Source organism: Anolis carolinensis, chromosome 6, assembly GCF_035594765.1.
Source record: "Anolis carolinensis isolate JA03-04 chromosome 6, rAnoCar3.1.pri, whole genome shotgun sequence".
NCBI lineage: Eukaryota > Metazoa > Chordata > Lepidosauria > Squamata > Dactyloidae > Anolis > Anolis carolinensis.
In genome coordinates this window covers 85640146-85666433 of record NC_085846.1, presented here as the reverse complement: position 1 = coordinate 85666433, position 26288 = coordinate 85640146, and the positions used below count along the sequence as shown (strand labels likewise).

General features: G+C 38.3%; 1 protein-coding gene across 8 annotated transcripts; it reads right to left on the bottom strand.

Annotated features, from left to right (window-relative positions):
• Positions 1-26288, bottom strand: tmem196 (transmembrane protein 196). 8 transcript variants are annotated; one of them, XM_062983689.1, is made up of 6 exons: positions 25120-26287; positions 8098-8154; positions 5128-5382; positions 4293-4366; positions 2419-2500; positions 1-715 (listed from the first exon to the last, which is right to left on the bottom strand). In XM_062983689.1, exons 1-6 carry the CDS (start codon positions 25282-25284, stop codon positions 653-655), a joined length of 696 nt encoding a protein of 231 aa, XP_062839759.1. In that variant the 5' UTR covers positions 25285-26287; the 3' UTR covers positions 1-652. The 8 variants fall into 8 exon arrangements, with proteins under 8 accessions (XP_062839759.1, XP_062839757.1, XP_062839758.1 ...); XM_062983687.1 differs by having other exon boundaries at positions 25114-26286; XM_062983688.1 differs by having other exon boundaries at positions 2419-2497; positions 25114-26285.

The following is a 26288-nucleotide window of genomic DNA, read 5'->3' as shown; positions in this document are numbered from 1 at the left end:
TTACATTTTAGATTTCTTTTATTTGACATCTTTTTATGAACAAATTATGAAATATACTTCACAAATTGGAAATATTTACAGTTTCTTTACAGCAAGGCATTGTTCAGGTTTTGACTTATGGCATCCTCTAAAGCATTCTGTCTTTCAAAACAAAGACATTGTTGTTGTTTCAGCATGCTCATAATTCATTCATTAGACTGCATATAGGAAAGGCAAACCTTTCAAGTCTAATTTCCATTACTACCATTGCAAAATCCTTTGTTTTATACTTTCATGTCTGTGGGTTGTTGTGTTCTGCTTTGTTTTTAATTTCAAAAAGTCCTCTGAAGTAGAATTTCAGCAGTCTAAAAAGTCAGTTTCAAATATTAGCAGGAAAAAAATTCAGACAAAAAAGAAGAAGGAGATATTAGAGACATGATCATTACCGTGTCTTTTCAAAATATACAGTAAAATATCTTCAAATAACAGGAAGGAAAATCAAAGCAAATCTCTGAAAAAAGATGCAACTGTGCTGCTCGCTTTTTTAGTTATGAAATTATTGCAAATAAAAGCCATAATATTTTCAGTGCCTTCAGTCCAAGTTATCGGCACCTATCATTTCCCCATAAAGAAAACCCTGAAAACATTTGTTCCTTAAGCATCTGTAAATATTTCAGTATGCTCTTCCATTATAAATTAGATGTGGTCCTCCATTACACATGTTGTCTGTCATTTCCTGTAAGAATCAAAATACAATTGATACAATTAAAACGTGATTATTTTCAGCTTTACACGTATCTGCTATAGACTTAAGCAATATAACATCTGTAGTTCACATCTGGTCCATATTAGTTTTCCTCTTAATTAATGGTTTTCCTTCAAAATCATTGGCCCATGTTTGAGATGCTACACATTAGTGTATGGGGCTCAGTCATCTGAGGTGGAAAGCCTTGGAACTTCTCAGGCCGTGGGCATTGGATGGCTTAACTCGCCTGATCTTTAAAGGAAAATCTGCATATACACCCATAAGATGATGTGATGCAATGAGATGTGACTGCACAAGAGTTTAGGAGACAGACATTCATGACCCACATAAACAAAAGTATGTTATGCACAAAAGCAGCAGAAGCTGGTCCAGCAACACAGACCTTAGCCATTCCAGCATATAGGCCAATTATTAAAACAAAGTCATCCTTTATAGCCCTACAACGTATTATGAAACTAAATGTCATAGCTGTACTTTGTAAGCCATTCCTATAAGATTTTTTGTCTTTAGGTCTTTCCCCTATGAACCTGTGTCAAATGGCTACCTTTTCTTGGAGCTTTTATTTCCATTTTTTCTTCATGGAAACCCTTTGGGATCCTGGGCTTCTCATGGATTATTGTTTCCGCCCTTCTATTAAATGCCTAGCTTTGAGTCTAATGATTCCTTGGTCCCTCATTTTCAGTTGAGATCTTTTCCCCTGCTGCATCATGCATCATTCATTATAGTAGTGGCACCCCTTTCCTTTCTCCCCCCATTGATGTTTCTATATAGTGGATAATAGAGACAATCTAGGGTAGTTGTTCTCAACCTGTGGGTCCCCCGGTATTTTGGCCTACAACTCCCAGAAATCCCAGCCAGATTACCAGCTGTTAGGATTTCTGGGAGTTGAAAGCCAAAACATCTGGAGACCCAGAGGATGAGAACCACTGATGTGGGGAATTAAAACATGTTGGATGTCAGAAGAAGAACTAAACAGGATTGCATCATGATGGGGTACATTTATGACATAAACCCCCAGAAAGCTCAGTTACCATGACCAATGAGAAGAGTTCTGGGAGTTGTAGTTCAAAACATCTCAAAAGCCAATGTTTTCCTACCCTGCTGTAAACACGTTCCTGCTATTATGGTGGCCTAAGGTACTCATACAGTCCAGGGTAAACTGCTCTAGGGCTGTCCCAATTCAATCCTGCAGTAACCCTGCAGTCCGTTTGCCATACAGATGGCTGGCCAATCTAAGGATGTATTAGGGCTGCCATCACCACCTCTATGTCATCTGTTCCCTCACAGTTCCCTCATTGTGTTACTGGCTCTCACGTAGCTCTTGCATAGAGGCTTGCTGGTGACATTGCTTTTGCTGATCTCAGCGGAAGCAATGGGCATGTGGGCATTGGATTGAGCAGGTCCAGCCTGTTCCAACCAGCCACAACAAAATACAGGATCACTCTGGATTTTCTGGGAAGCTCTGGAGTAAATCCTGTTTTGCCCTGTGCCAGATTAAGAGTTGGATGCAATGCTTCTGTGGCAAATCTAGCCATTCACCATGTGGACTTTCCACAGCAATTGAAAGGAACGTCTGCTTTATTTGGCCTGTAGAGACACAGCCTAAGATAGATATGGCACACGTTTTATTTATGAAAAGATGGCAGTTGAATGTCCACCACAATCACTTATACCTTGGTCTCTGCTGGGATTTCCAGAAAGGGTGCCAAATAATGTCGGTTGAAGGGGGGGTGTGGTGATGTAGACACCTGTCTGCTGGGAAACAGAGAGATGAGTAAACTCACATCCCATTAGCCATTGAACAGCCAATGGATGTTGTTAATGAAAGACAGTATCATCCAGTAAATTAAATCAAAAGCTCAAGAGATACTTAAATTACTATCTCAGCTTAAGTGTCCATAGTTGTTAAATGAAATCACAGAGCTTATTTACTTGAGCAAATAAAATGGAGAGTATATCCATGACTAATAAAGTGAGGCTGTTGTAAAAGGAACAATGCTTTCTCCTTGAATTAATTTCCATTGCTAAGACTAGGCACAAGGGAATTTCAGTTTATCGCCCTAAGGCTCCCTTTTGGGTCACTTCTGAGAATAGTGTTCTTGCTTTGAACTGTGAAGAAAGACATGCTAAAAATGATCCATGAAGAGAAGACGTTTCCTGGTTATTCATGTAGGCATTTCCCCATACTCTATGTTTCAGGTACAGCTTTTCATTTTATAATCAAGAAAAAACTTGAAATGAGATAACTGAAGCAGGATACCACTAATGCATTTCTGTCCTGGCAGGCTGGCTGTAGCCAAATGGTTAGCCATAGAATACTGGACTAGATGGTCTGGTCCAGAATTGTTCCTTTTTCTGTTCTTATGACAAAAGATTAAGCAAGCTCCTCATAACACATATCAAAAGGGAGTTATGGGACTGGATGAATTAAGCATTTTAAGGCCATATTGGCATATGAGGTACAATCTAAACTTTAGCAGTGATTTCTAAACTTTCGGTGAGGGAGTCAATGAGTCATTTCTCAATTCTTTCATATTAACAACTGAGATAAATTTATTTGAATAACACTGGAGTTTAAGATACAATTGAAAACCCATCTCTTCTGGTAGGCCTATCCATTCAATTTTAAGTTGTGAATTTTAAGCTGCATTTTATCAGCAGATTTTAACTTGTATTTAGACTCTATTTTGTTGTGTGTCTTTGAAGAGTGTGTCATCTTTTGTTTTAATTTTGTTTTATCCTGCCTCACACTGCAGGGAGAGGCAGGCAATATTATTATTATTATTATTATTATTATTATTATTATTATTATTATTATTATTATTATTATTTCCCAAGTGTCTAGGACTATGTGATAATTATTATTATTATTATTATTGATACTGACATCCTGTCCTTCAACAGATTATGACTCTGTACTCATATCTGAGTTTGGGAATATTGTGAATCTGAAGCAAGAAAGTAAGTACAGTAGAGTCTCACTTATCCAACATAAATAGGCCAACAGAATGTTGGATAAGCAAATATGTTGGATAATAAGGAGGGATTAAGGAAAAGCCTATTAAACATCAAATTAGGTTATGCTTTTACAAATTAAGCACCAAAACTGTTGAAGTGTTGAATTTGTTATACCACAAATTTGACAGAAAAAGTAGTTCAATACACAGTAATGCTATGTAGAAATTACTGTATTTACGAACTTGTCACCAAAATATCACGATGTATTGAAAACATTGACTACAAAAAAGCGTTGGATAATCCAAAATGTTGGATAAGCGAGTGTTGGATAAGTGAGACTCTACTGTATAAGAAAAGATGGATGTTGAGTTATTCTAACATGGATTATTTGGATGCCGATAACAAAGTTTGATATCTTACGTGAAGGATATACTTTCAACTGTAACACCATACAGTGTAGATTTTATCTACTCATAATTATTGACATTGGGTAGTGATCCCAAACCATCCAACAAGATGTCTTGTGAATTTCTCATAGAAATGTCCTACAATGAACAAAAATATTGTTGCTCCCTAGAATACAGCATACCTTGGAGGTAACTCTGGTGTCGGGGGAACCACCGGGCAGCTGGGCAGGTCGGTTATTTCAATACCCCTCAATCTCTAATGTAAATATAATAATTATAAATAAAGCACACATATAACACACATAGAATACTGTACATCAGTGTCAAATATACAAAACAGCACTTGCTGTACAAATGTAGATTCTTCACTCAATGCTTAAAGACAAAGAACTAAGTCTCTGTTGGTGGATCGTACCACATCAGAGTCAGGGGAAAGGCCAAATTATTGAAAGTTTTCATTTGAGAAGGACACCTTGCACATTATAAACTAATATATCTGACAATGGGGTTGGCTAAAAACCAAAGTGGACTCATTGCTCTTTGCTGCTGGCCGAAGTGATACAATCCAACAATCAGTTCATTACATGGAGCTGACGATTATGTAGCTTAATCTCTTACATAGCATTCTGCAATGTAAAAGATGATGTCCCTGTTTTACAAAGTACTTAACAAGGAACAGGAAATAATTGAATCTTTTCATGCAATGAGGTGCACAGACTTATTGATTAAGCAGCTATTCAATTATTTAGTTAGTGCTCAATTTAGTGCCAAAGCATTTCGAGAAATTATACGATGGAGCAATGTAGACAATGGATGCATTTGCTTGAAACGGGTGCACTGCAAAGGGTAGAGTTTCTAAAAATAACCTGCTATGATAGAATGAAGTTTACATCAAATCATTTCCTAGTGACTTATACAGCTGAAAATTGAATTCTCCCCTACTGGAAAATGAATATTTTCTGAAGACAGAGTGATTCTGGAAGAAACACAACAAATCATGACATATACTCAACTTACTTTCTCAGCCATTTCGTGGGAATGATGCAATGAATGCTCTCTTTCCGAAAACATTCTTCTTTGCTCGTAGCTGGCTAGCCGGCAAGTGAGCCATGAAGAAAGAGTGCAACCACCAATTCCAATGCATGCAAGGGACATGGAGGTCAGATGTAATGGGTAGAGATAAGAGGTTTTCTTTGTCAGTGCTCGAAGGAACTGAAAATTTAATATTCCTCCAATCAGTCCACAGATACAGCAGGCCGAGAAAAGTATCATCTGATAAGAGGCAAGATTAAAAAAAAACATTATCTGGTGCAGAAGTCAATTGCAATGCAAACTCATTCAAATAAATAGCAAATGTAGCTTTGTATCCCATCTATATTTAGCATGTCAATGAAAATCTTATGAACAGTCTAAGAACTTTAACCAACACCTGCACTTTTTCCCCATACACAAACCTATACAACTAACCTGTGCAGTCTGGGCTATGGTATAGTCTTCTCCATTGATCCCTTATTCTTTCTGAATTCTCATGTACTCAAAGAGATTGTTTCTTTGAGAGCAGCTTCACATACAACAAAAGTGCAAGTTTTTCACAGGCTCATGATTTTTAAAAAATAATTTTTATTAAAATAAAGATAGATTTCTTTTACATAAAAAGTGGGGGAACAGTCTAAATAAACAGAAAAGTGGGAAATATAGAAACTTCTTTAAGAGAAGAAAAAAAAGAAAAAGAGAGAGAGAGAGAGAGAGAGAGAGAGAGAGAGAGAGAGAGAGAGAGAGAGAGAGAGAGAGAGAGAGGAAGTGTATATATATAAAATAAAATAATAATAAAAAATACAGAGGGGTAGTAAGATCTTCCATTGTTCTTTGTTGTGTACATAAAGAAAAGGGGGGGTCCCTTTTCCTTTCTTTCTTCTTCTGTTTATTCCTTAATCTTCTAAATTTTTATATCTCGGAGTGGTGATAGTCTATTTACATTGTCCATTTTAATTATTTAGTCTTCTCCTGTTTCAATCTTGTCCATTTTACTTTATTGATTTTTAGCCATTCGATGAAGGGGGACCAGTCTGTCTCCTTTATAACCCTTCCTTGAGATCTTGAGAGTATCCCTGTCAATTTATCCATATTCATAATATCTACTACTTTGCCTATCCATTCTTCTTTTTCCGGAATATAATTCGTCCTCCATGATTTAGCATAAACAATTCTTGCCGCACTAGTAAGGTATATAAAAAGTTTATCTGTGTTTAATGACCATTCAAAATTAGTCATTCCAAGCAGGAAGTGTTCCGGATTTAAGGGTATTTTGTACTTTAGAATTTTCTGAATTGATTCGTGTATTTTTTTCCAAAATGTTCTGACTTTCTCACAGTTCCACCATTCTTCTCACATTTCCAGCATTTATAATTTGTATTTTTTGAAATTTTGGCTACAGGCTCATGATATTGATATGATGGAACTTTCAGTCTAACATACCTCACACTTCGGGAACTGTACAGTTGAATGATCTATTAAGTCTTGGACAAATGTTAGATAGGATTGCCTGTCTTCCAACCAATTTCCTCTAGTTATGCTAACACTAGAACAGTCAACTAGAAAACGTGTATGTGTGTGTGTTCACCTTCAGGTCACCAATTCACTTATGGTGACCCCATGAATTTCACACGGTTTTCTTAGACAAGGAATATTCAAGTAGTTTGGCCACTTCCTTCCTCTGAAATATAGCCTATAGCACCATGTATTTACTGGAGCTCTCCCTCCAAGTAACTAATGAAAGTTGATCCTACTTAGCTTCCGAGATTACAGGCAACCATTTGGGATACATCTTTCACTCACAACTTTCATAGTTGGAGGAAAAGAACGAGCAGAGTAGGAGCAAGGATGGGGGAAGGTTATAACTATATGTTTCTTTCTCTTCCACCCACTGCAATTTTTCATGTTTTTATTCCTTGTCAGTCCTCACTGAACTTGCTAACATAAAGTTCAGAGTGAGACTTGCCAAAACATCTTGAATGTGATCCTTTAAACATTGGTCATAATAATCACTGAAATAACTAACACATTTCTTATTAAAGGACCTACTCCTTGTGGACCTATCTGTGAAGACTTGCAGAATGATTACTGCAAAATAGCCAAAACTCTAATGGTAGCCACCACCCAGAGGACCTTTTCATCTGCTGCTCCATGACTGTGGAACTGTATTGCTCCGACAGCTGCCTCAATTTAAGACACAAGTGAAGACCTTGTATCTTCACTTCTCAGGCCTACCCAAACAGTTTAATGATGAATTTTAACACTATGCCTAATTCTTGCCTTGTGGAAATATGTTTTAATATATGAATTTTATGGAGTTTTTGAAATGATTATGTGTTTATATTTTAGTAATACTGTAACCTGCCTCAAGCCGTGAAGGAAAACAGGCAAGAAATACAATTATTATTATCAATAATAATAATAATAATAATAATAATAATAATAATAATAATAATAATAATAATAATAAAAAATAGGGCTTAGATGGGGAAGGAGAATTCTCCTCCTTGTTTCTGGTTTGCTTTTTCCTCCATTAATATATAATTGTTTTTTCCCTCATTCGTCTATGTTGCTTTATATTTCAGCTAATCTATGTAGGACCTGATGATGTAGCATAAGAATTTTATTGACTCACTTGGGAATGCTTGCTTCCTGTAAATTCATTTTCTCTCAACAATGATTTTCATTCTGGCCCAAATCGATGGCTCCATCAGAATTAGATATGAAGCACTAGTCTGGTTCTAGCATTTTCTGAATCTCACAAACCATAATATATTTATTTTCTTTCCCTACCAGTTTGTATGGGGTCACTGCAGCTGTATTATTTTCCTAGTAATTTTTGTTCTTGCCTATCTTTTCCAAAGATGCTTCCTCACTTTTGTAGATAGAAAATGATGATCTAGTAGCTTAAAATTCATCTATTGGTATGTATGATTAAATCATGCAACAACTTACAATAAGTCCTGATTTCTTTTTGGCACACAGTATTCCACATGCTCCACAAAGCAGAAACTGTAATGAGAAGAACGTAGTTGATGGTCTATAACAGTAGTTTAAATCCTGCTGTGATGTAAGTAGTGTAAGCAAGTCATAGAATAGTTATTGTTACACTTGCGCCTGTGTTTGAATTACATAATTAATATTTGAAGAATCAGCTCAGCCAAATATCTGTGTAGCTATAAATACATGAAAATGTATTTCTAATCTCATTTCCAAGTTGCAATTTCATCTTGTTCTTTAATCAGGTCATATTTACCCTTGACCAGAAGCAAGAATTAGAATTTTATTAACAAATGTTTTATTACTGTTAAATATTTTTCATGCGCACAACATGTCACAATCTTTTTATGTTCTTGCTATTTTTCCTTCTAAATTCAGATTTGGAAAAGGCACCCAGTGGCAATAATAACCATGAGTATAAACATAATAATTGCAATAAAATGAATAAAATGCCAAACATCAACTATAGGGGAACATTTTCAAAAGCCAAAGCACTCCATTAAAAAAACTAAAGCTAAAACTGAAAAGTTTTCAACATGAAAACTGCAATTTTTGATACATTTCCCTGGATATAAGAACCATGAAATAACCCACTGCAAGTAAGTATACATACATTGCATTGCAGGTATGGTCTCATTTTTGACAAGATAAGTCAAACAAATCCAAATTTACCTTACCCCCTCATCTCAGTTTATCATTAGATAGCCTGTTTACTGAAGGAGATTCAGATTCAAATTAAAAAATATTATTTCAAACTGGCAAAATTCATCATCTTCAATCCGAATGGTACAATTTTTCAATAAACTACAATACTGTCACTGGTCTTCCTCATAAACAATCATTACTGAAAAATTAAGACCAGTGCATTGCAGTTTGTTGTGTTTGTCTACCTTAATCATAAAACTGTATCAGATGAGGTTATTTATCTTGATCAATATTGCATACTTTCACTTTATTCAGAGTGTCATGATATCAGTGTCAATGGTTAATTGACTATGGATTTTAGTCAAAACTTTAAAGCTGAACCTTATCTCCAAATAACTCAGATTCTCAAAGTGCATTTGACTGTAGAATTAATGCAGTTTGACACCACATCAACTGTCACAGCCCAAAGCTATTGAATTGAGTCACTGCAGTTAACTCGGTTTCAAGCTGCATTCATTGTACAATGTAGCTGCACTGTTAGATGGCATCTTATACATCAGACTAAACCTCAGAACAGATTCACCACTCCAATTATCAAAACCAGTAGGCTCCACTGCATGCATGGACAATGGCCATAGTCCTCGAATACGAACAACCTCTCAATTACAGCAACCCTGATGAGTGTAATGTGGTAGATAACTCTGTAATGGAGCATTGGGACATAAGATAAAAGTATGTATTAATGGCAGGCAATGTAGTGCTTCTCTTATCTACTCCATACACTTGTAGATAAGTCTACCTCATGTATAAATTGAGGTCAAGTATAATTTGAGGCCAAATGAATTTTGATATGATTTATGTATAAGTTGATGGTCATTCCACAGAAAGTGCCAGCACTGCTTTAGGTTACCAGTTGCCTCTAGCCACAACTGCTGCAATTTCCCCATGCAACTGCTCAAAATAGGTCAGAATTGGCACCATAATGGAGAAAGTATACTGGATAGTGCTTCTTTTGGGTTCTGCTGGGACAGACCAAGGTCTTGCCTTCCACCACTCAGATGTGGTACCTTTCTTTATAAGAGGTAAGGTACAGTACATACATTGACACATGGATAAATCAGCCCAGGTTTTGGTCGTTGATTTTTGATTAAAATTTCTAAACGTATACATGAGTATATATAGTACATGATAAGGGATAATTTTGACATCACAATCATGAAAGTTTCTCAGTTAAGAACACATTCATACACCATTTTCCTATGTAAAGGGACTGAGGGGAAGTGGACAGGAAGGTGGTAAGATCGGCTTTTGTGCAAATGTATTTGACATTGTGGCTTGTAAGCAAAATACTTATATAAAGCACAATTGGCCAATGGAACACATGGCAGACCACTATCATGAATTTCCACCACAATTAATAGTAAGCATTAATGAGATTTGCAGTCCTGTGACATCTGGAGAGCCCAGGGTTATTCACCCCTGGCATAAATATGCAAATTCTTGATATGATTCAAGAGTTTAAGCCATTCAACAGAATGAGTTTCAAACAGATATGCGTCTTATGTTTTCTGATGCTAACAAAGGATGGCATTTCTTAGTTCTTCTAAGTTTAATTTGTCAAGTCCCAATAAAACAGGCAAACTAATTTAGTTGCATCCTCCAAGCTCTGTTCAAGAGGGAAGAGATAATTAAACACAGAAATTGTGCAAGCTGTTGAGACTATAAATGAAATCAAGAATGGGTATGAGTGGTATTTCTCATATGTATACAACAGTTTTCATTAATCACTTATCTCATGCTAAACACCATGTGCCAGGTGCATAATGCATACATATTCCAGGTCTCTTTCTCTTGCCTACTGACCTTCCTCTCTAGTTTTTCACAGAGAGCAGTCTTTTCTAACTTGGCTGTTTCCACATGTGTGGTACGATACTTTCTATCTCTAGCCATAATGGACAATTGATTATAGGAGTTATAGTTCTTTCCAAAACATCTAGAGACTATCAGGGAAATCTGAACAGAAGCAAAAAAAAAGTAATGATATTTAACTTCCCAATGAATCCATTAATAGATCAAAGTCTCAAATAGAATACTTTCTTGTCTGATTTTAATATTCTGTCCCAGCATGTATCTTTGTTTTCAAATCCAATCTTTTGGTCTTCTTTAAAACTTTCTTTTATTTGCCAATAGTTTAACCATGTCATTGTTGGTTCTAATTGTTTTATTTTTTCATATTTTTAAGACTAATTCCTTGATATCCTGCCTTCAACAATTGTCTATAAGTAATAAAAATACTATATCAGCAACTATTGGTCTGGGATACAGAAAAAGTCCAAGTTAAAGAAGTGATGACAAAATGGGCAAGGGAGGTAGGCCATACGATAAACATGTCAGAGTGGTAAAAGATTTGGAGGAAGAATCTTAAATTTACGTATGCGGTAGAACTAAAAGAGAATTGGTATAAGATCTTCTACAGGTGGTACCTCACCCCGGAAAAACTCACAAAATTTAGCAAAAGTAAAGGTGATGGGAAATGCTGGAAATGTGGGAAGCATATAGGTGACTTTATGCCTATGTGGTGGAGATGCAGGAAGGTTAAAAATTTCTGGCAGATAATCCATAAAGAAATTGAAAAAATAATTCAAAAGAAATTTGAAACAAAACCGGAATATTTCCTATTAGGAATGACAGACTTCCAGATGGATCACAACACGGAAAAACTTTTTACATACATGGTGACGGCAGCTAGGATATATCTGGCAAAACTGTGGAAGACACAAGAGATTCCCTCGAGAGAAAACTGGCTTCTGAGACTTTTGGATATTAAAAATATGGATTTATTGACTCAAATTTTAAAACAGGACAATGCTCCAAGACAAGAAACAAATTGGTCTAAACTGAAGGAGTATATGAACAAAGAAATTATGAAATAAAAATAAAACATGGTAAGAAATTACCCTGGGACTCAAACGTACCCAGGGGTGCCGCAGAAAGGAACTTTAAATTAAAGGAAAAATATATTGTCATGCAAAAGTTCTGGAAGGGAAATTAGGGTGTCGAGGGAGTATGATATGTATATTTGTGTAGTTTATAATTGTTTTATCGTTGTTGTTGTTGTGTGTTTTCTTTCCTCTCTTTTCTTTCCTTTTTTATGTATCTCAAAAACCCATAAATAAAAGGTTAAAAAAAGTCTCAAATAGAATATACTGAAATTTTATGAACATAAATTCAGAACTGGAATCACCTTTGAGCAACTTTATAGAATCGTGTTCCGAGACTGGAATCTCACACAAACTTACTGGGATCAAACATCAGGATACAAGTCATAGATGTTAAAGACACACCTGGTGTAGATGTTCTAACTCCATTAACCCACATAATACTCCACTTAAATATTATGGCTTCATTCTAGAGGAAGTTGTTTCTAAGTCCTCCTGAAATCAATAGGAATTACATCACACTTGCAACTAAAGAAACTCAAAGATAGAACTGCCTCAGGCATGTCCAAGCTGCTTTTCCATGAGGCAATTCATGGAATAGCCCTGAGGGTGAATGACATAAATGCAACTGTTAGGCTAATCACATGGGATCATGTCATGGAAAAATGCCTAACAGTAGATTTCAATGGGATTTGATTCATCTACCATATTTGTATCACAGGCAGACTGCAAGTGAGTCAACCAGGCGGCAAGTAGTTCAAAGTGAAATTAGTCCATTCTTTTTATTCACGTTAGCAATGAGTCATTAGGATTTTCTGTAGGAGTGATATTAATGCTAATGTGGCAATAATTAAAAAATTAAAAAATTACAGCATGCTTTTGTCCTTGCAATTAAATAAAGCTGTAATGAGAAATCTCCAACCCACGAGCCAGGTAGCACCTCTAAGATATCTCTGTCTGGCTCACCAGTCCCCATTCTGCCTAGATTTCCAAACTTTGATGCTGCAGGGTTGTGAGGTTAAGACTATGGAAGGTTCTGAGATTTTAGGGCCAGAACCTGAAACCTCGGTCTGACCTCTTGTGATGTAACAAGGTCTTTAGCCTTGTCTACCAAACTACAAAAACCAGGATCTCATAGCTTTTAGCCATGGCAGGTAAAGTAGTCACAAACTGCATCAATTCTACAGTGCAGATGCACTCTTGCACTCCCAGGGATATGACCAAGTTTTCCTGTTAAACAGGGGATGATCAGGGAGAAGATTAAAAGGCAAGCAATGTTTTCATAGCATTTGGAGGTCAGTTTAAGGTATTCTTTGCAAAGAAGGAAAGGAACAAGCAAGCAAGGACATATGTTGGCCAAGACAGCATATCTCAAGGTCACAAAAAGGGATTTGGGGTTATTTATGGTCAAATTCTTGCCCTATGATGTATGTTTGTGACTATTCTTTGTGCTTTCCATTTTCAGTGGGTGAGAATGTTCTGCCAAGCTTTTGGTATGCTGGATAGGATGTGATTTTATATAGTGGATCCTGTTGAGCTCGTCTTCTGCTGTTTGACTTTTATACCATTATTATGGATTGTGCTGTTTTAGCTGCCATTAGGTGCTCTGAGTAATGCAGATGCTTCAGAAGGGGGGGGGGGTTATAATTTGAATGAATTACATAAAATAGATTGGCAATAAGTGCATACATAAATAAGCATGCAGCATGCTGAACTGGGAGCCAAGGGAAGGAAATGAATTGGACTACAAAGGAAGAAGCAAATGTTCATGCGAGTCAGACCCATTTTAGGAGCTAGGTCCAGAGTGCCTTTTGAATACAAAGTTTCTGTCCTGATTTAGAGGACATGAAGAAAGGTATCTCTAAATATAAAGAGTGGTCTTCTACAATCTGGTGCCTTCCAGATGGGGTAGATCATGTGTCATTCACCTTTTTTTTCAGAATTGGCTTCTAGATTTCAGTCGGCTACCTTGAACAAATGCTTTCTCATTCTCTTCTAATTTTATGTTGCTACTAGGATCTTTATAGAGATCCAGTCCTTAACTTCAGTATTATAATTCAGTATCAACACATGTGTTGTGGTATAATGTCTATGAATCTACATGTTCCCAACAATACTGACAAAACAGTGGATGTGGTTTATGAAGGGATGGTGCAAAAGAAAAAAATGTTACTTTACTATTTGTTTACCATTTTGTAGTGTTAACCAATTTGAACCTCCTTTCGGAGAGAAGAAGCTAGTTGTGATGATAATGATGATGATGATGATGATGATGATGATGATGATGATGACAATGATGACAACAACAACAGCAAAAATATATCTGATTCCCCACCACTTTCTCCAGTAGATAAATACTACTAGTGCAACAATATTCTCTCTGTGTATATGTGCCTTCAACTTGCTTGTCAGCCTATGGCAACCCAATGAATTTCATGAAGTTTCCTTAGGTAAATCCTCAAAGATGGTTTTGTTAGTTCATTTCTCTGAGATATAGCCCACAGCACCTGTTATTCATTGGTAGTCTTCCATCCAAATAGTAACCAAGGTTGACCCTACTTAGATTCCAAGATCAACAATATTTGACTTGAAATCTATATGCTAACTGATGGTATTTAACATATCAAGTATCTGGCCCTTCATTCTTGAATCCAGAACACTTAGATGTTTTCCTTTTAACTCTTAATACAGTGCCTCTCAGCCATCTTTTTCTAAATGGTATTTTTTAAGATTTCTACTCCTAGCTCCCTCTTTCATCTTTATTCATTCCGACACATTCCAAACCATATTTTCCTGTCTCATTCTCTCTGCTCATTTCCACCCATTTGCACACTCTGCAACTTATGGTGATCCTAAAACAAACCTATATTGGTTTATTTGTGACTTTCCCAAGGTCCCTCCAGTGGGTTTCCATGGATAGACGGGGAATCGAATTCTCGTTTCCATAATCATAGTTTCTATAGCCCCAAAGCACTTCACCATGCTGGCATATAAATATATTTTGCAATAAGACACATTCATCTTATATTGTATGTCATTATATTATTATATCAATGACTTAGATAATGGAATTGCAAATGACGCCAAATTGGGTGGGATAGCTAACGTCCCAGAGGAAGGATCAGAATCCAAAATGACCTTAACAGATTAGAGACATGGGCCAGAATGAACAAAATGAATTTCAACAGGGAGAAATGTATGGTTCTCTACTGAGGCAATGAGAATGAAATGCACAGCTATACGATAGATGACACCTGGTTTGAAAAGAGTACATGTGATACGGATCTAGGAACCTCAGCAGATTGTAAGATGAAAATGAGTCAACCATGTAATGCAATCACTAAAATGTATTTGTGGTATTTTTACAATGTTATTCTGTAACCTGCCTCAAGCCACGGGGAGAAGTGGGTACGAAATAACATCATCATCATCATCATCTTCTTCTTCTTCTTCTTCTTCTTCTTCTTATTATTATTATTATTATTATTATTATCATTATTAGATACACAACAAGATTAGTACACAGCAAACAAGATCACTATGCTGGCTTTTGTATTGAATCACACGTTGGACACTTCCTAAGCGTCTAGGACTATGTGATGTATCGGCAAATAATGCATGAAGATCTGAGTAGGTTGGCCTTTTGCAGCTGACAGATGGAGATTTTGTTAGTGCTAATTGTTTTTAAGTGCTAGCCAAGGTCTTTTGGCACTGCACCCAGTGTGCCAATCACCACTGGGACCACCTTTACTGACTTGTGCCAGTGTCTTTGCAGTTCAATCTTTAAATCCTCTTATTGTGTATTATTGTTTTTGTTGTTGTTGTTGTTGTTATTTTAAAAGCCAATGCAATTCAGGGCTGAATCAATAGGACTATAGCGTCTAGATTAAGTCATTGTCCCATTCTATGCTGCTTTGATCAGTTCTCACGTGTAATACTCCTTTGAAAAAAATTAGCATAATGCCAAGTTTTTAACTTTGTGGTTTTTTATATGTTATAACTGTATTCTCAGTTTGCTTCTGACATGATAAATAAATAACGTGGAATACTGTGTCCAGTTCAAAGCACTACAATTCAGGAAATATATTGACAACCTGGAATGTGTCCAGAAAAAGGAGATCAAAATGATCAAAGGTTTGGAAGCCAAGTCCTGTGAGGAACAGCTTAGGGAACTGGGTATGTTTAGCTTGAAGGGAAAAAAAAGGCATGCTAGCCATGTTTAAATATTTGAAAGGATGTCACATTGAGGAGGGGGTCAGCTTGTTTTCTACTGCTCTAAAGACTAGGACATGAAGCAATGGGTTCAAATTGCATGAAAAGAGATTCCACCTAAACTTTTGCAAGAACTTCCTGATGGTAAGAACTATTTGACAGTGGAATATGCTGACTCAGAAAGTGATGGAGTCTCCTTCTCTGGAGGCTTTTAAGCAGAGGCTGTGTGGCCATCTCTTGGGAGTGCTTTGATTGTGTTCCTGCATTGTAGGGCATTGGACTGGATGTCCATTGTGGTCTCTTCTGACTTTATAATTCTTTGATTTTATGTCATCTTATGTCATTTAACAGCACACTACTTCCATCATCTATCGCCACCATAACCATTAGATTAATAGCTACATTGCATGAAAATGATCATATTGGAAATAGTGATCCATCCTCATCTTGAAAGGCAACTACGTATATAGAAAATATAAAATGACTACTAAACGGCACTGAATGATCACAAACACAAATCTCCTGTAGGATTTTGAAATTAGGCTGTCTGTATGGAAGACAGCCTTTAACTTTCATGCCACTTATTTCTGAAATTATACTACAGAGAGATCAACTTTAAAATCTTAAAACTAGCAACGTAATATACGTGAACTGCGAGTGCCATGTACCGAATTCAGGCATGTATTTTAAAAGATCATTTTTCATTTCTCCCTCTCTCTTTCCCTCTCTGTCTGTGTGTGAGTCTCTATAGTGTCTGTGTGTGTATTTGTATGTATGCCGTTCATCTTCTGAACAGTGTCTGCCTGTGAGCTCGGCATACTCTTCCGATTGGTTGTGCTGTTTCTATGGAGAACCAGCTCATTTCTTCTGAGTGGTGGATTTCAAAAAAAATATTGCTATTCACCTCAAGGGACTAATTACAATTAAAGCTGTATGACTATGAAAAGCAACACAAGTATGAAAGCACGCAGAATTCAACAACTGAATTCATTGACCTTTTCTTATCTCATCCAAACTCCACATATTTACATCTGTATAAAAATAAGAGGAAAAAGCTGTTCATATACCTTAAATTAAATACATTAAAACTGATTGATCTCAGATCCTGTATGGTAAGACTCATGTTTCAATGTTTTATCTTTGCACAAATACAGTGGGAACCACCAGAATTTAGACTGTAGAAGAAGAAAAGCTATCTCTCTCCCCAGCTTTTTAATATGGACCCTGTTATCTCATTCGCTCTTCTCCAATACATTAAGCTCTCTAGTCTAGACCTGAAAAATTCCTATGCATTTGCATTTGTAATGAGTATAAGCAGCATACTCTGAGAAACCTAAATGAATTGCAATTCTGCATTAACAAGCCATACTCAGAAATAAGTCTCATTGTGTTACATGGAAGTTGTCTCAAATGGCTTTTATCTTGGATATGGCTTTTGCATGAACAAAAATAACACAAGGAATTAAATTACTTTATATTGTAGTTAGTCTATACTATGGTTATGCTATACTATTACTGTCAATATTAATTCTGTATGGCACTGAAAGAAACAAATGCTATTTTAAACCTAAATATCCTAAAAATAGCAAATCTCTTCTGACCTTCAAAGCTAAGCAGGGTCAGCTCTGATTAGTACTTGGGTGGAGATCACCAGGTGTTGCAGGCTATATTTTAGACCAGCGTTTCTCAAACTGAGAGTCGGGACCCCGGGGGGGGGGGGGGGTCGCGAGGCGGGTTCAGAAGGGTCGCCAAAGACCAGTATTTTCTGTTGGTCATGGGGGTTCTGTGTGGGAAGTTTGGCCCAATTTGATCATTGGCGTGGTTCAAGGGGCTCTTTGATTGTAAGTGAACTATAAATCCCAGCAACAGCTCCCAAATGTCAAAGTCTATTTTCCCCAAACTCCACCAGTGTTAATATTTGAGCATATTGAATATTTGTGCCACGTTTGGTCCAAATCCATCATTGTTTAAGTCCACAGAGCTCTCTAGGTGTAGGCAAACGACAACTCCCAAGCTCAAGGTCAATGACCACCAAACCCTTCCAGCATTTCCTGTTGATCATGAATCATAGAATCATAGAATAGTAGAGTTAGAAGTGACCTCATGGGCCATCCAGTCCAACCCCCTGCCAAGAAGCAGAAAATCGCATTCAAAGCACCCCCGACAGATGGCCATCCAGCCTCTGCTTAAAATTTGGTTCAATTCCATCATTAGTGAAGTTCTGGATGCTCTTTTATTGTAGATGAACTATAAATCCCAGCAATTACAACTCCCAAATGATGAAATTATCCCCTCCCCCAACCCCACGAGTATTCAAATTTGGTTGTATCATGTTTTCATGCCAAATTTGGTCCAGTGAATTAAAATACATCCTGCATATCAGATATTTACATTATAATTCATAACCATAGCAAAATGACAGTTATGAAGTAGCAACAAAAATAATTTTATGGTTGGGGGTCACTACAACATGGGAAACTGTATTAAGGAGTCGTAGCATTTGGAAGGTTAAGAACCACTATTTTAGAGGAAGGGATGGGGAAAACAACTTCTGTGTAACCCTTGCCAAAGAAAATCCTATGAAATTCATGGCATCATCACAAGTCAACAGTTGGCTTGAAGATCCATACATACAAACATGGTAATATAGGAACCTGAGAGCCAGTGTGGTATAGTATTTTGAATGTTAGATTGGAACTTGGGGACACCAGGGTTTAAATCCCCATATGACCGTGAAAACCCAATGGATGAGCTTGGCTACATCACATTCTCCCAGCTTTAGAGGAGGACAATGGCAAACGCCCGCTAAATAAATCTTGCCACAAAATAAAACATAATAGGTTAACATTTGGGTGGTGATAAGTTGGAAATGACTTGAAGGCAGACAACGGCCACTGTAAGTACAGAAACAAGTTTGAGGTACTCCAATGTTACAGAACACCTTTCTTTCCTAAGCAACTCTGCCTGACACCATCTAGTACTCTTGACTTGTTTTTAACATTGGAAAGGGGGCATGACAATATTGACAGTCAGGCCATTAATTAATTTTGCCTACTTATAGGTTTTCTTTTAGCAAAACCATAAAGCTATATATAGAATGCATTACATTAAAAATAACCACCAACAACTGCAACAGATCAGAATTGACTACCATGAAAACAATGACAAAATAACAAATAAAATGTTACAAACCTGAGTGTAAACAAATAAATAAATCTGACCAAGCCTGGAGGAATGATAAAATCTTATTGCACACTTAGGAGGGCTTGGCAACATGTTCTGTCCCAGGTACAGTAACTTTCTTAATATTATGAGTGTTCCTTTGATAAACCTCTGAAGGATAAATCCTGAAGGAACTCAACTATATGGAAACCTTGGAGGATCAATTTTGTCCAGGTTTTTTGCAGAAGGGCATCACATTCACCCTGGCTCACTCACTCGCACTCATACCATTCACTTAACAACCCACTCCTATTCTGTTCACAGTAATACTCACCTTTTACCAATATGTGTAAAAACAAATTGATTCCATTTGGCTTCTGATACACCTTTTGATTATTTTGGATTTATGTGAACTGAGCTGCAGCAATCTTTTAACCATTGTATTGCTGTGATCACATATTATGCTAAATAGTTTTTCTTTACTTTATACGTTTAGTATATTTTGTTGGTGGCTGCGTTATATTACAGGGTAGATAGTATTAGTTACTTAGAGCACTTTGCCTTAAAAAAGAAATGGAGGGCAAAGGTACCTACCTAGATATAAATTAATAAGAAAATATTTCATTTGGCAGCCTAATTGGGTGTATTAGTGACTCGAAATGTGTAATAGAGATGTATGTGATTTCAGTCCAAGCAAAATGGGATATTTAGAGTTAAGGTTTCCATAGTAACCTTGCCTTCAGCTGCTTATGTGTGAAACCGGGCTTCTATGTAGTTGCAGCTATTTGAAGAGAGAAGTGGGTCAAAGGGTGTTAATTACATTTCTGTGTTATGTTATTTTTAGGAAGCGTGCATATAAATCTGGTTTTTTGCTAATGGTTCTACTCTTCAGAAGTTCAAAGTAATTCATCTTTCCCCTTTTCTGATTCATGCTAACTATGGTTTTTGAAATCACTAGAGATGATACCAAAGCAATTGGTTTTCCAGCCTAATATACCCTAATTCCACTTATTCCTGCATAAATCTCATTGGACTATCTAGTGCTTCTTCAGTGACTATATATAATTTAGACTGGGCTGTTAGCCTGAAAATATGTAAGGGAATTAAGAGCAAATCTATAATCACAATAGTCTCTGTGCATTGTTCACTAGGAACATGGTGGATGATGGCCTGGATCATTATTGCATGGAAGTGCTACTGCTTATGGCTCTCCCAAAAGCCAATGATTAGGGACTTTTAACTATGAGGAAACTCACATTTCCTTTTCTTGAGTAGCAGTGAGAACTGTACTGCTACATTATCTCTGCAATTCAACCTGAGGCAAAAAATGCACACCCCATTACATGCCAACTGGACTAGAAAGGTCTCCTGAGATACCAGAGGACAGCAAGATAAATTAAGGGGGTGCAAAACAAGCTATGTGTCACACACCTAGCTCTATGCTTCAAACAAACTAAAAGACCCATGAAAAACAGCTACGAAACTGCCATGGCTCCTCACATTATGTATCATTTAAGGTGGTTGTGTCACTCTGCCTAGTAGGAGAGTCAGGACTACAGAAACTTAATCCAGTTGCACAGATCTACAGTCTCTAGAATTCTTTGAGGGGAGACAATGACAGTTTAGCAGTTGTTGAGTGACCAATTGAGGATATTCCTATTCCTGACTGAAAACTTATCTGTTTGCTTCAACATTTTCCTGTTTGTTAACTGAGGCCAAGATCCTCTATCACCATTGAACTTCTGCAAATAGGAGAACCCTATGGGTCCTTCTACACATTACTTCACTTTGACAACACTTCCCACCATAATCATTCAGTGACTGGTGGAGAGCAAGAAAAACTGGAGAAGTCTATGTCTCCATAGCTAGGCACAGAACAAAGCTATCACTTTTCAAAATCTGTCAGGGACTTCTGGAGGTCTCAGTTGGTAATGTGTCTGGCTGTGGGAAATGTAGGGCCTTTTGAATTCTCTGGCATAGGGCTCCTCGCCTTCCCAAATTACATTTCCCAGAGTTCTGTGCTTTCTCAGTCTCTTTCCCAGTGAACTCTGCTCTTTATTTTCCCTCTCCTTTTTTTTCATGTCAGGAGCAACCGGAGTTGCTTCTGGAGAGAATTGGCCGTCTGCAAGGATGTTGCCCAGGGGACGCCTGGATGTTTTTTTGTTTTACCATCCTTGTGGGAGGCTTCTCTCATGTCCCCGCATGGAGCTGGAGCTGATAGAGGGAGCTCATCTGTGCTCTCCCCGGGTGGGATTCGAACCTGGTAGCCTTCAGGTCAGCAACCCAACCTTCAAGTCACAAGGCTTTTATCCCCTAGGCCACCGGAGGCTCCTTTCCCTCTCCTAATAGCAAGAGATCATTGATTAAAAGAAGAAAGGCAGCCTTTTTGGCTTTTCTTTTCTTCCTTGTGCTGAAAATGAAACTGCCTTTGAGAGGCTTCCGAGATTTTCAAAATTTAAACAAAACAAAAAAAGTACTGGGTAAGTTTTGATTTTTAAGTATTTGGCATGCCCATGTGTCAGATATTGCCTGATAAGTATAAAGTTAACAAATTTGATCCCACTTACAGGGACTAATGAAAAAATTGCCCACCCCTAATGTAGATATATTTTGGACTTATGTATGTTGCTATCAGGATATTGTTGCATATGTTACTAGCAGATTGTTGTCCTGAGTGCTAGTAATTTCAGCTATTTTCCTGAAACATTCCACTGTTTTAACAGTTTTATAGTTTTGCTACCTGACCTGTTTGTATTTTATAGCTTTATAAAAGTCCCACCTTGAAACTTTTAAAAGTGAAAAATTATCTAGAAATGTTTTAAATCATAAAAAGAAACCAAAATAAGTTTGAAACCAAATATTCTAGAGGTGATTCCCATAAGCCTAAATCCAATGCAGAGTTAGGCTCATTTAGGACCATTGGTTTCAGGAAGCTTAAACATGCCTCACTCTGCCTTGGGTTTGAACCACGAGACTTCCTTCCACAATATGGTGCAAGTCACATTTTGCTGAGGAGTCAGTTAGTGCTCAGGTTTTCAAATCCCTATCATGTGCATGCCATCTGTCAATCTTGTTATTTTTAATTTTGTTAACTGTACAGAATCTGCTTGGAAGTACTATTCAAGGTGACTTTATAAAGGCCCTTTGCAGTGAACATTAATAAAATGTCATAAATCCATTGTCTTTAATCATCTAGTTCAGATTGCCCATATACAATAGACACAATTTGGCCCTTATAAGGGCAGGTACATAAAATACCATTAGGGAGACTTGGGGTTAAATCAAAGAGCAAGAATCTTACTTTGACATAACAACACGAGAGCTAATAAGGGCTGCAAAACCAACTGAACAGTATTAAAAGATCCTGTCTACTGATACTACACAAAAAATCAAGACTTTTACCCACACCTTTCTCTGCTATCTATCCAAAATCCTTTGACAGAAGTCATGCTGTTCACACAGGCCCCTGTTCCACAAATCCTTGGGGCACCTAAGAGAGTTCCAGTATGATTTTTGCCTCCTTCTATGGAAGCTTCTTTTGCTTAAGCAACATTAATCTGTGCACTGTTGTTTTCCATGTTCATGAGTAAGATTAAATATATGGCAATTATGCCAAGTAGACATTGAATCAAGATAAAGAAAGATTCTTGTGCTATTCAGTCTAAAACATGAGGAAATTATGCATGCAGAAACATTTTATAATTTCTTTCCATTCCATCCCAGCTGTCGAAAAGCATCATGTTTGATCGATGAATGTACTTCTCTTTCAGCTGTTATGAAGTGTTCCTTCTGTTCAGATTATGAGTCCTAGGACAGGACAATTTTGATTTTCTTTCATTTAAAATTAAAATTAGTGTAATTTTAAAATATATAATTAAAAGCTAGCAAAGAAAATATGTTATATATGGTAGATGCAAATTGGAATACAGCCAACAGCTTATCCCACTCATTATAATTGCAAGTTCATCTGGATGTCCCAAATAAGTGATCTGAAGACTTATATATCAAACTGGTATATTAATTAATATTATCATTTTAATCAAACTGGACACAATGTTAAGCATAATTAATTCCTATCCCATTCAATGAGATGTAAGGGTGCTGTTAAATTTTCATTGAGTAAGAATTAAACATGGTTAGCTTTATCTTTCCACACTTTTTCCATGGAAAGAAGTTCCATTAAGATGACTTTGTCCCAAAGAAGGTGCTTTGGACTAGAATGCCTAACTTTGCTCAACGCACACTGCTTGTAACATTTATGTATTCCATCCACACACAGTAGACAGTCACCTTCAATAAAGAAATAATTATACTTGATTTAAATATATACAAAGGGAATTTGTGTCATGTTTCAGACAAAGAAAGATTTTTTTTGTAGCACAAACTTTTGAAGACTGGGTCTACTTCATCAGGTGAATTGGCATGAAAGTTTTGCTACAGACTTATTAGTCTCAGAGGTATCCCTTTGCATACTGATATTATAGACAAACACAGCAATCATTCAGGGTATGATGGGATCTAAAAATCTCCCTCTGTCTTGATCTCGAAACTGTGGAGTGTGGGTCCAACTCCACAGTGAAAATAATTGATCCAAATGGGCTGAGATATGCCAGCCCACAAAGTGAGCAAATATGAATTGTGAGCCTCTAATAAAACACATCCAGCATCCTAAGAAGTTGGATCAAAAATGTCCCCCTGCCTTGATGCTGAGTCCTTCTCAACAAAAAATGATGTCATGCTTCAAGAGCTCCAAGCTACTCTTTCCTAGGTCCAATACCCTCCAACATTTGAAACCTGTCTTTGAAATGGTTTAAAGCTAACCCTTTGGACCACAATCTGGTTTGGACTGAGTTGGAAACCCACATTCCTCCACCTTCCAAGAGAACTGACTATTGCTAAATTCAGGGCCCAATACTCAGAGGGATAAATCCTCAAAGAAAGGGAGGGAGAGGATCATTTTCACCTCTGGGAGTTCAGATAAAGTTCAGATCTGGGTTGCTGTGAGTTTTCCGGGATGTATGGCCATGTTCCAGAAGCACTTTCTCCTGACATTTCATCTGCATCTGTGGCAGTCATGCTCAAAGGTTGTGAGGTCTGTTGGAAACTAGGCAAGTGGGATTTATATATCTGTGTAATGTTTAGGATGGGAGAAATAACCCCTATCTGTTTGAGGAAAGTGTGAATCTTGCAATTTGCCAGCTTGATTAGCATTGAATAGCCTTGCAGCTTCAAAGCCTGGCTGCTTCCTGCTTGGGGGAATCCTTCATTGGAATGTGTTAACTGGCCCAGATTGTTTCTTGTCTGGAATTCCCCCTGTCTTCTGAGTGTTGTTCTTTATTTACTGTCCTGATTTTAGAGGGTTTTTTTTAAACACTGAGAGCCAGATTGTGTTCATTTTCATGGTTTCCTCCTTTCTGTTGAAATTGTCCACATGCTTGTTCAATGCTAATCAACTGCAACACTCACACCTGTCTCAGACAAGAGTTCTTTCTCCCACTTTGAACATTCCACAGATATATAAACCCCACTTGCCTAGCTTCCAACAGAAATGCAGGCGAAACGTCTGGAGAAAATGCTTCTTTTGGAAAACTCACAGCAACCCAGTGGTTCTGGTCATGAAAGCCTTGGACAACACAAAGTTCAGGTCCTCTGGCCCTGTGGTTTCTCCAGGGGTGGCGAGGGAGGGGTCTAGCACCACTGGATCATGCAGACCAGCAAAGCAGGAAGCATGCAATCTTGCAGGAGAGAGTGACCCAAGGGGGACGAAGCCAAGGAAGGGGCTACACCAGGCATGGGCAAACTTGGGCCCTGCAGGTGTTTTGGACTTCGACTCCCACAATTCCTAACAGCCGGTAGGCTGTTAGGAATTGTGGGAGTTGAAGTCCAAAACATCTGCAGGGCCCAAGTTTGCCTATGCCTGGGCTACACACAGGCGGTCACCGTCAAACAGCGCTTTATCGTCAAGAGAGCGATTGAGAGAGAGAGAGAGAGAGAGTGAAATGGCTTAACGTACACACACCCCGCTCCATACCGGAGAAGAGTCTCCCAGCTGCGTGGCCCGCTCGGCGTTGGCCAGCACCAGGCTGAAACTGACGGCGCCCACGGCCACGCTGGAGACCCCCAGCCCTATCTCCAGCACGGAGAGCACCAGGAGGCTCCCGATGATCTGGCTGCTGGTGCACATCCTCGCTCGGTCATCGTTCCTGACACCAGGTCAGGGAGGCAAGCGACGCCTTCGCCGGAGGAAGGATTTGGGGGGTGGGGGGGATACGACTCCTTCCTCTTCAGAGGCGGCAAAATTTCGTCCCTCCTTCTTCTTCACTTGAGCTCCGTGGCTTCCAGACCCAGCTTGGCTTCTCTGGGGAACAAGGAAGCACTTTGGGTCTTCTCTTTGCTTGGCGAAACCAGACGCCGCTCTCCAAGGTACTGAATCCTCCCCGCTTCCCTTCTGTCCCCGTCTCTCTGTATGAGAGAGACGCCGCTCTCCAAGGTGCTGAATCCTCCTATTTGCCGCTTCTCTTCTGTCTCCGTCTGTGTGTGAGACACGTCGCTCTCCAAGGTGCTGAATCCTCCTCCTTGCCGCTTCCCTTTTCTCTCTCTGTGTGTGTCTCTCTCGCCTCCTTCCTCCTTCTCTCCAGACACTTCCCAAATCACGCCGTTCTCTCCGGAGGTGGCATCGCTCTCAGCCGCCCAATAAACCCAGCCGAGCGCATTTGGGATGCGCTTGCGTGCATCTTCTTTGCTGCCCACAGCAAGTCTTTTTTTCCTCCCTTCCTTTTTTTTCTCGACGCTGGCGAAGGCGGGTTCAAATCAGCCCCACAGACTCCTTCGGAGCCTTCTCTAGCGAGAAAGACAAGGCTTGAAACACAGAGAGATAAAGAAAGAGAGAGAGAGAGAGGTCGACCTTGCCTTCTGGCCTCCTTCCTTCTCATTGGAATGACCTCGCCAAGAGTTGGCTGGAGGGAGGGGGAGCCCAGTGAGAGGCAAGCAAGGATCTGGACCCCACAAAGTTCACCACGCACAGCCCACGTTGAATATATTGTATAAGTCCTTCTATACAATGCCTCAAAGCGCCTCCGTCTGTTTATGGCCCCAGATCCCCTCTGTGATGGAAGATGGAAAGCAGCAGGAAGCCAGCGGGGTGCAAGAATTCCAGCACCGACCGCTCTCTCTGTCTGTTTTTACAAA

Excerpts from the sequence above, each read along its gene's own strand:
- tmem196 (XM_062983687.1), bottom strand. The coding sequence starts at position 25,284 with ATGTGCACCAGCAGCCAGATCATCGGGAGCCTCCTGGTGCTCTCCGTG. Across the intron at positions 8,155-25,113 it reads CGGTATGGAGCGGGGTGTGT|TTTCTGCTTTGTGGAGCATG; the intron begins GTACGTTAAGCC and ends TTCTCATTACAG. Across the intron at positions 5,383-8,097 it reads AAAAGAAATCAGGACTTATT|ATGATACTTTTCTCGGCCTG; the intron begins GTAAGTTGTTGC and ends GCCTCTTATCAG.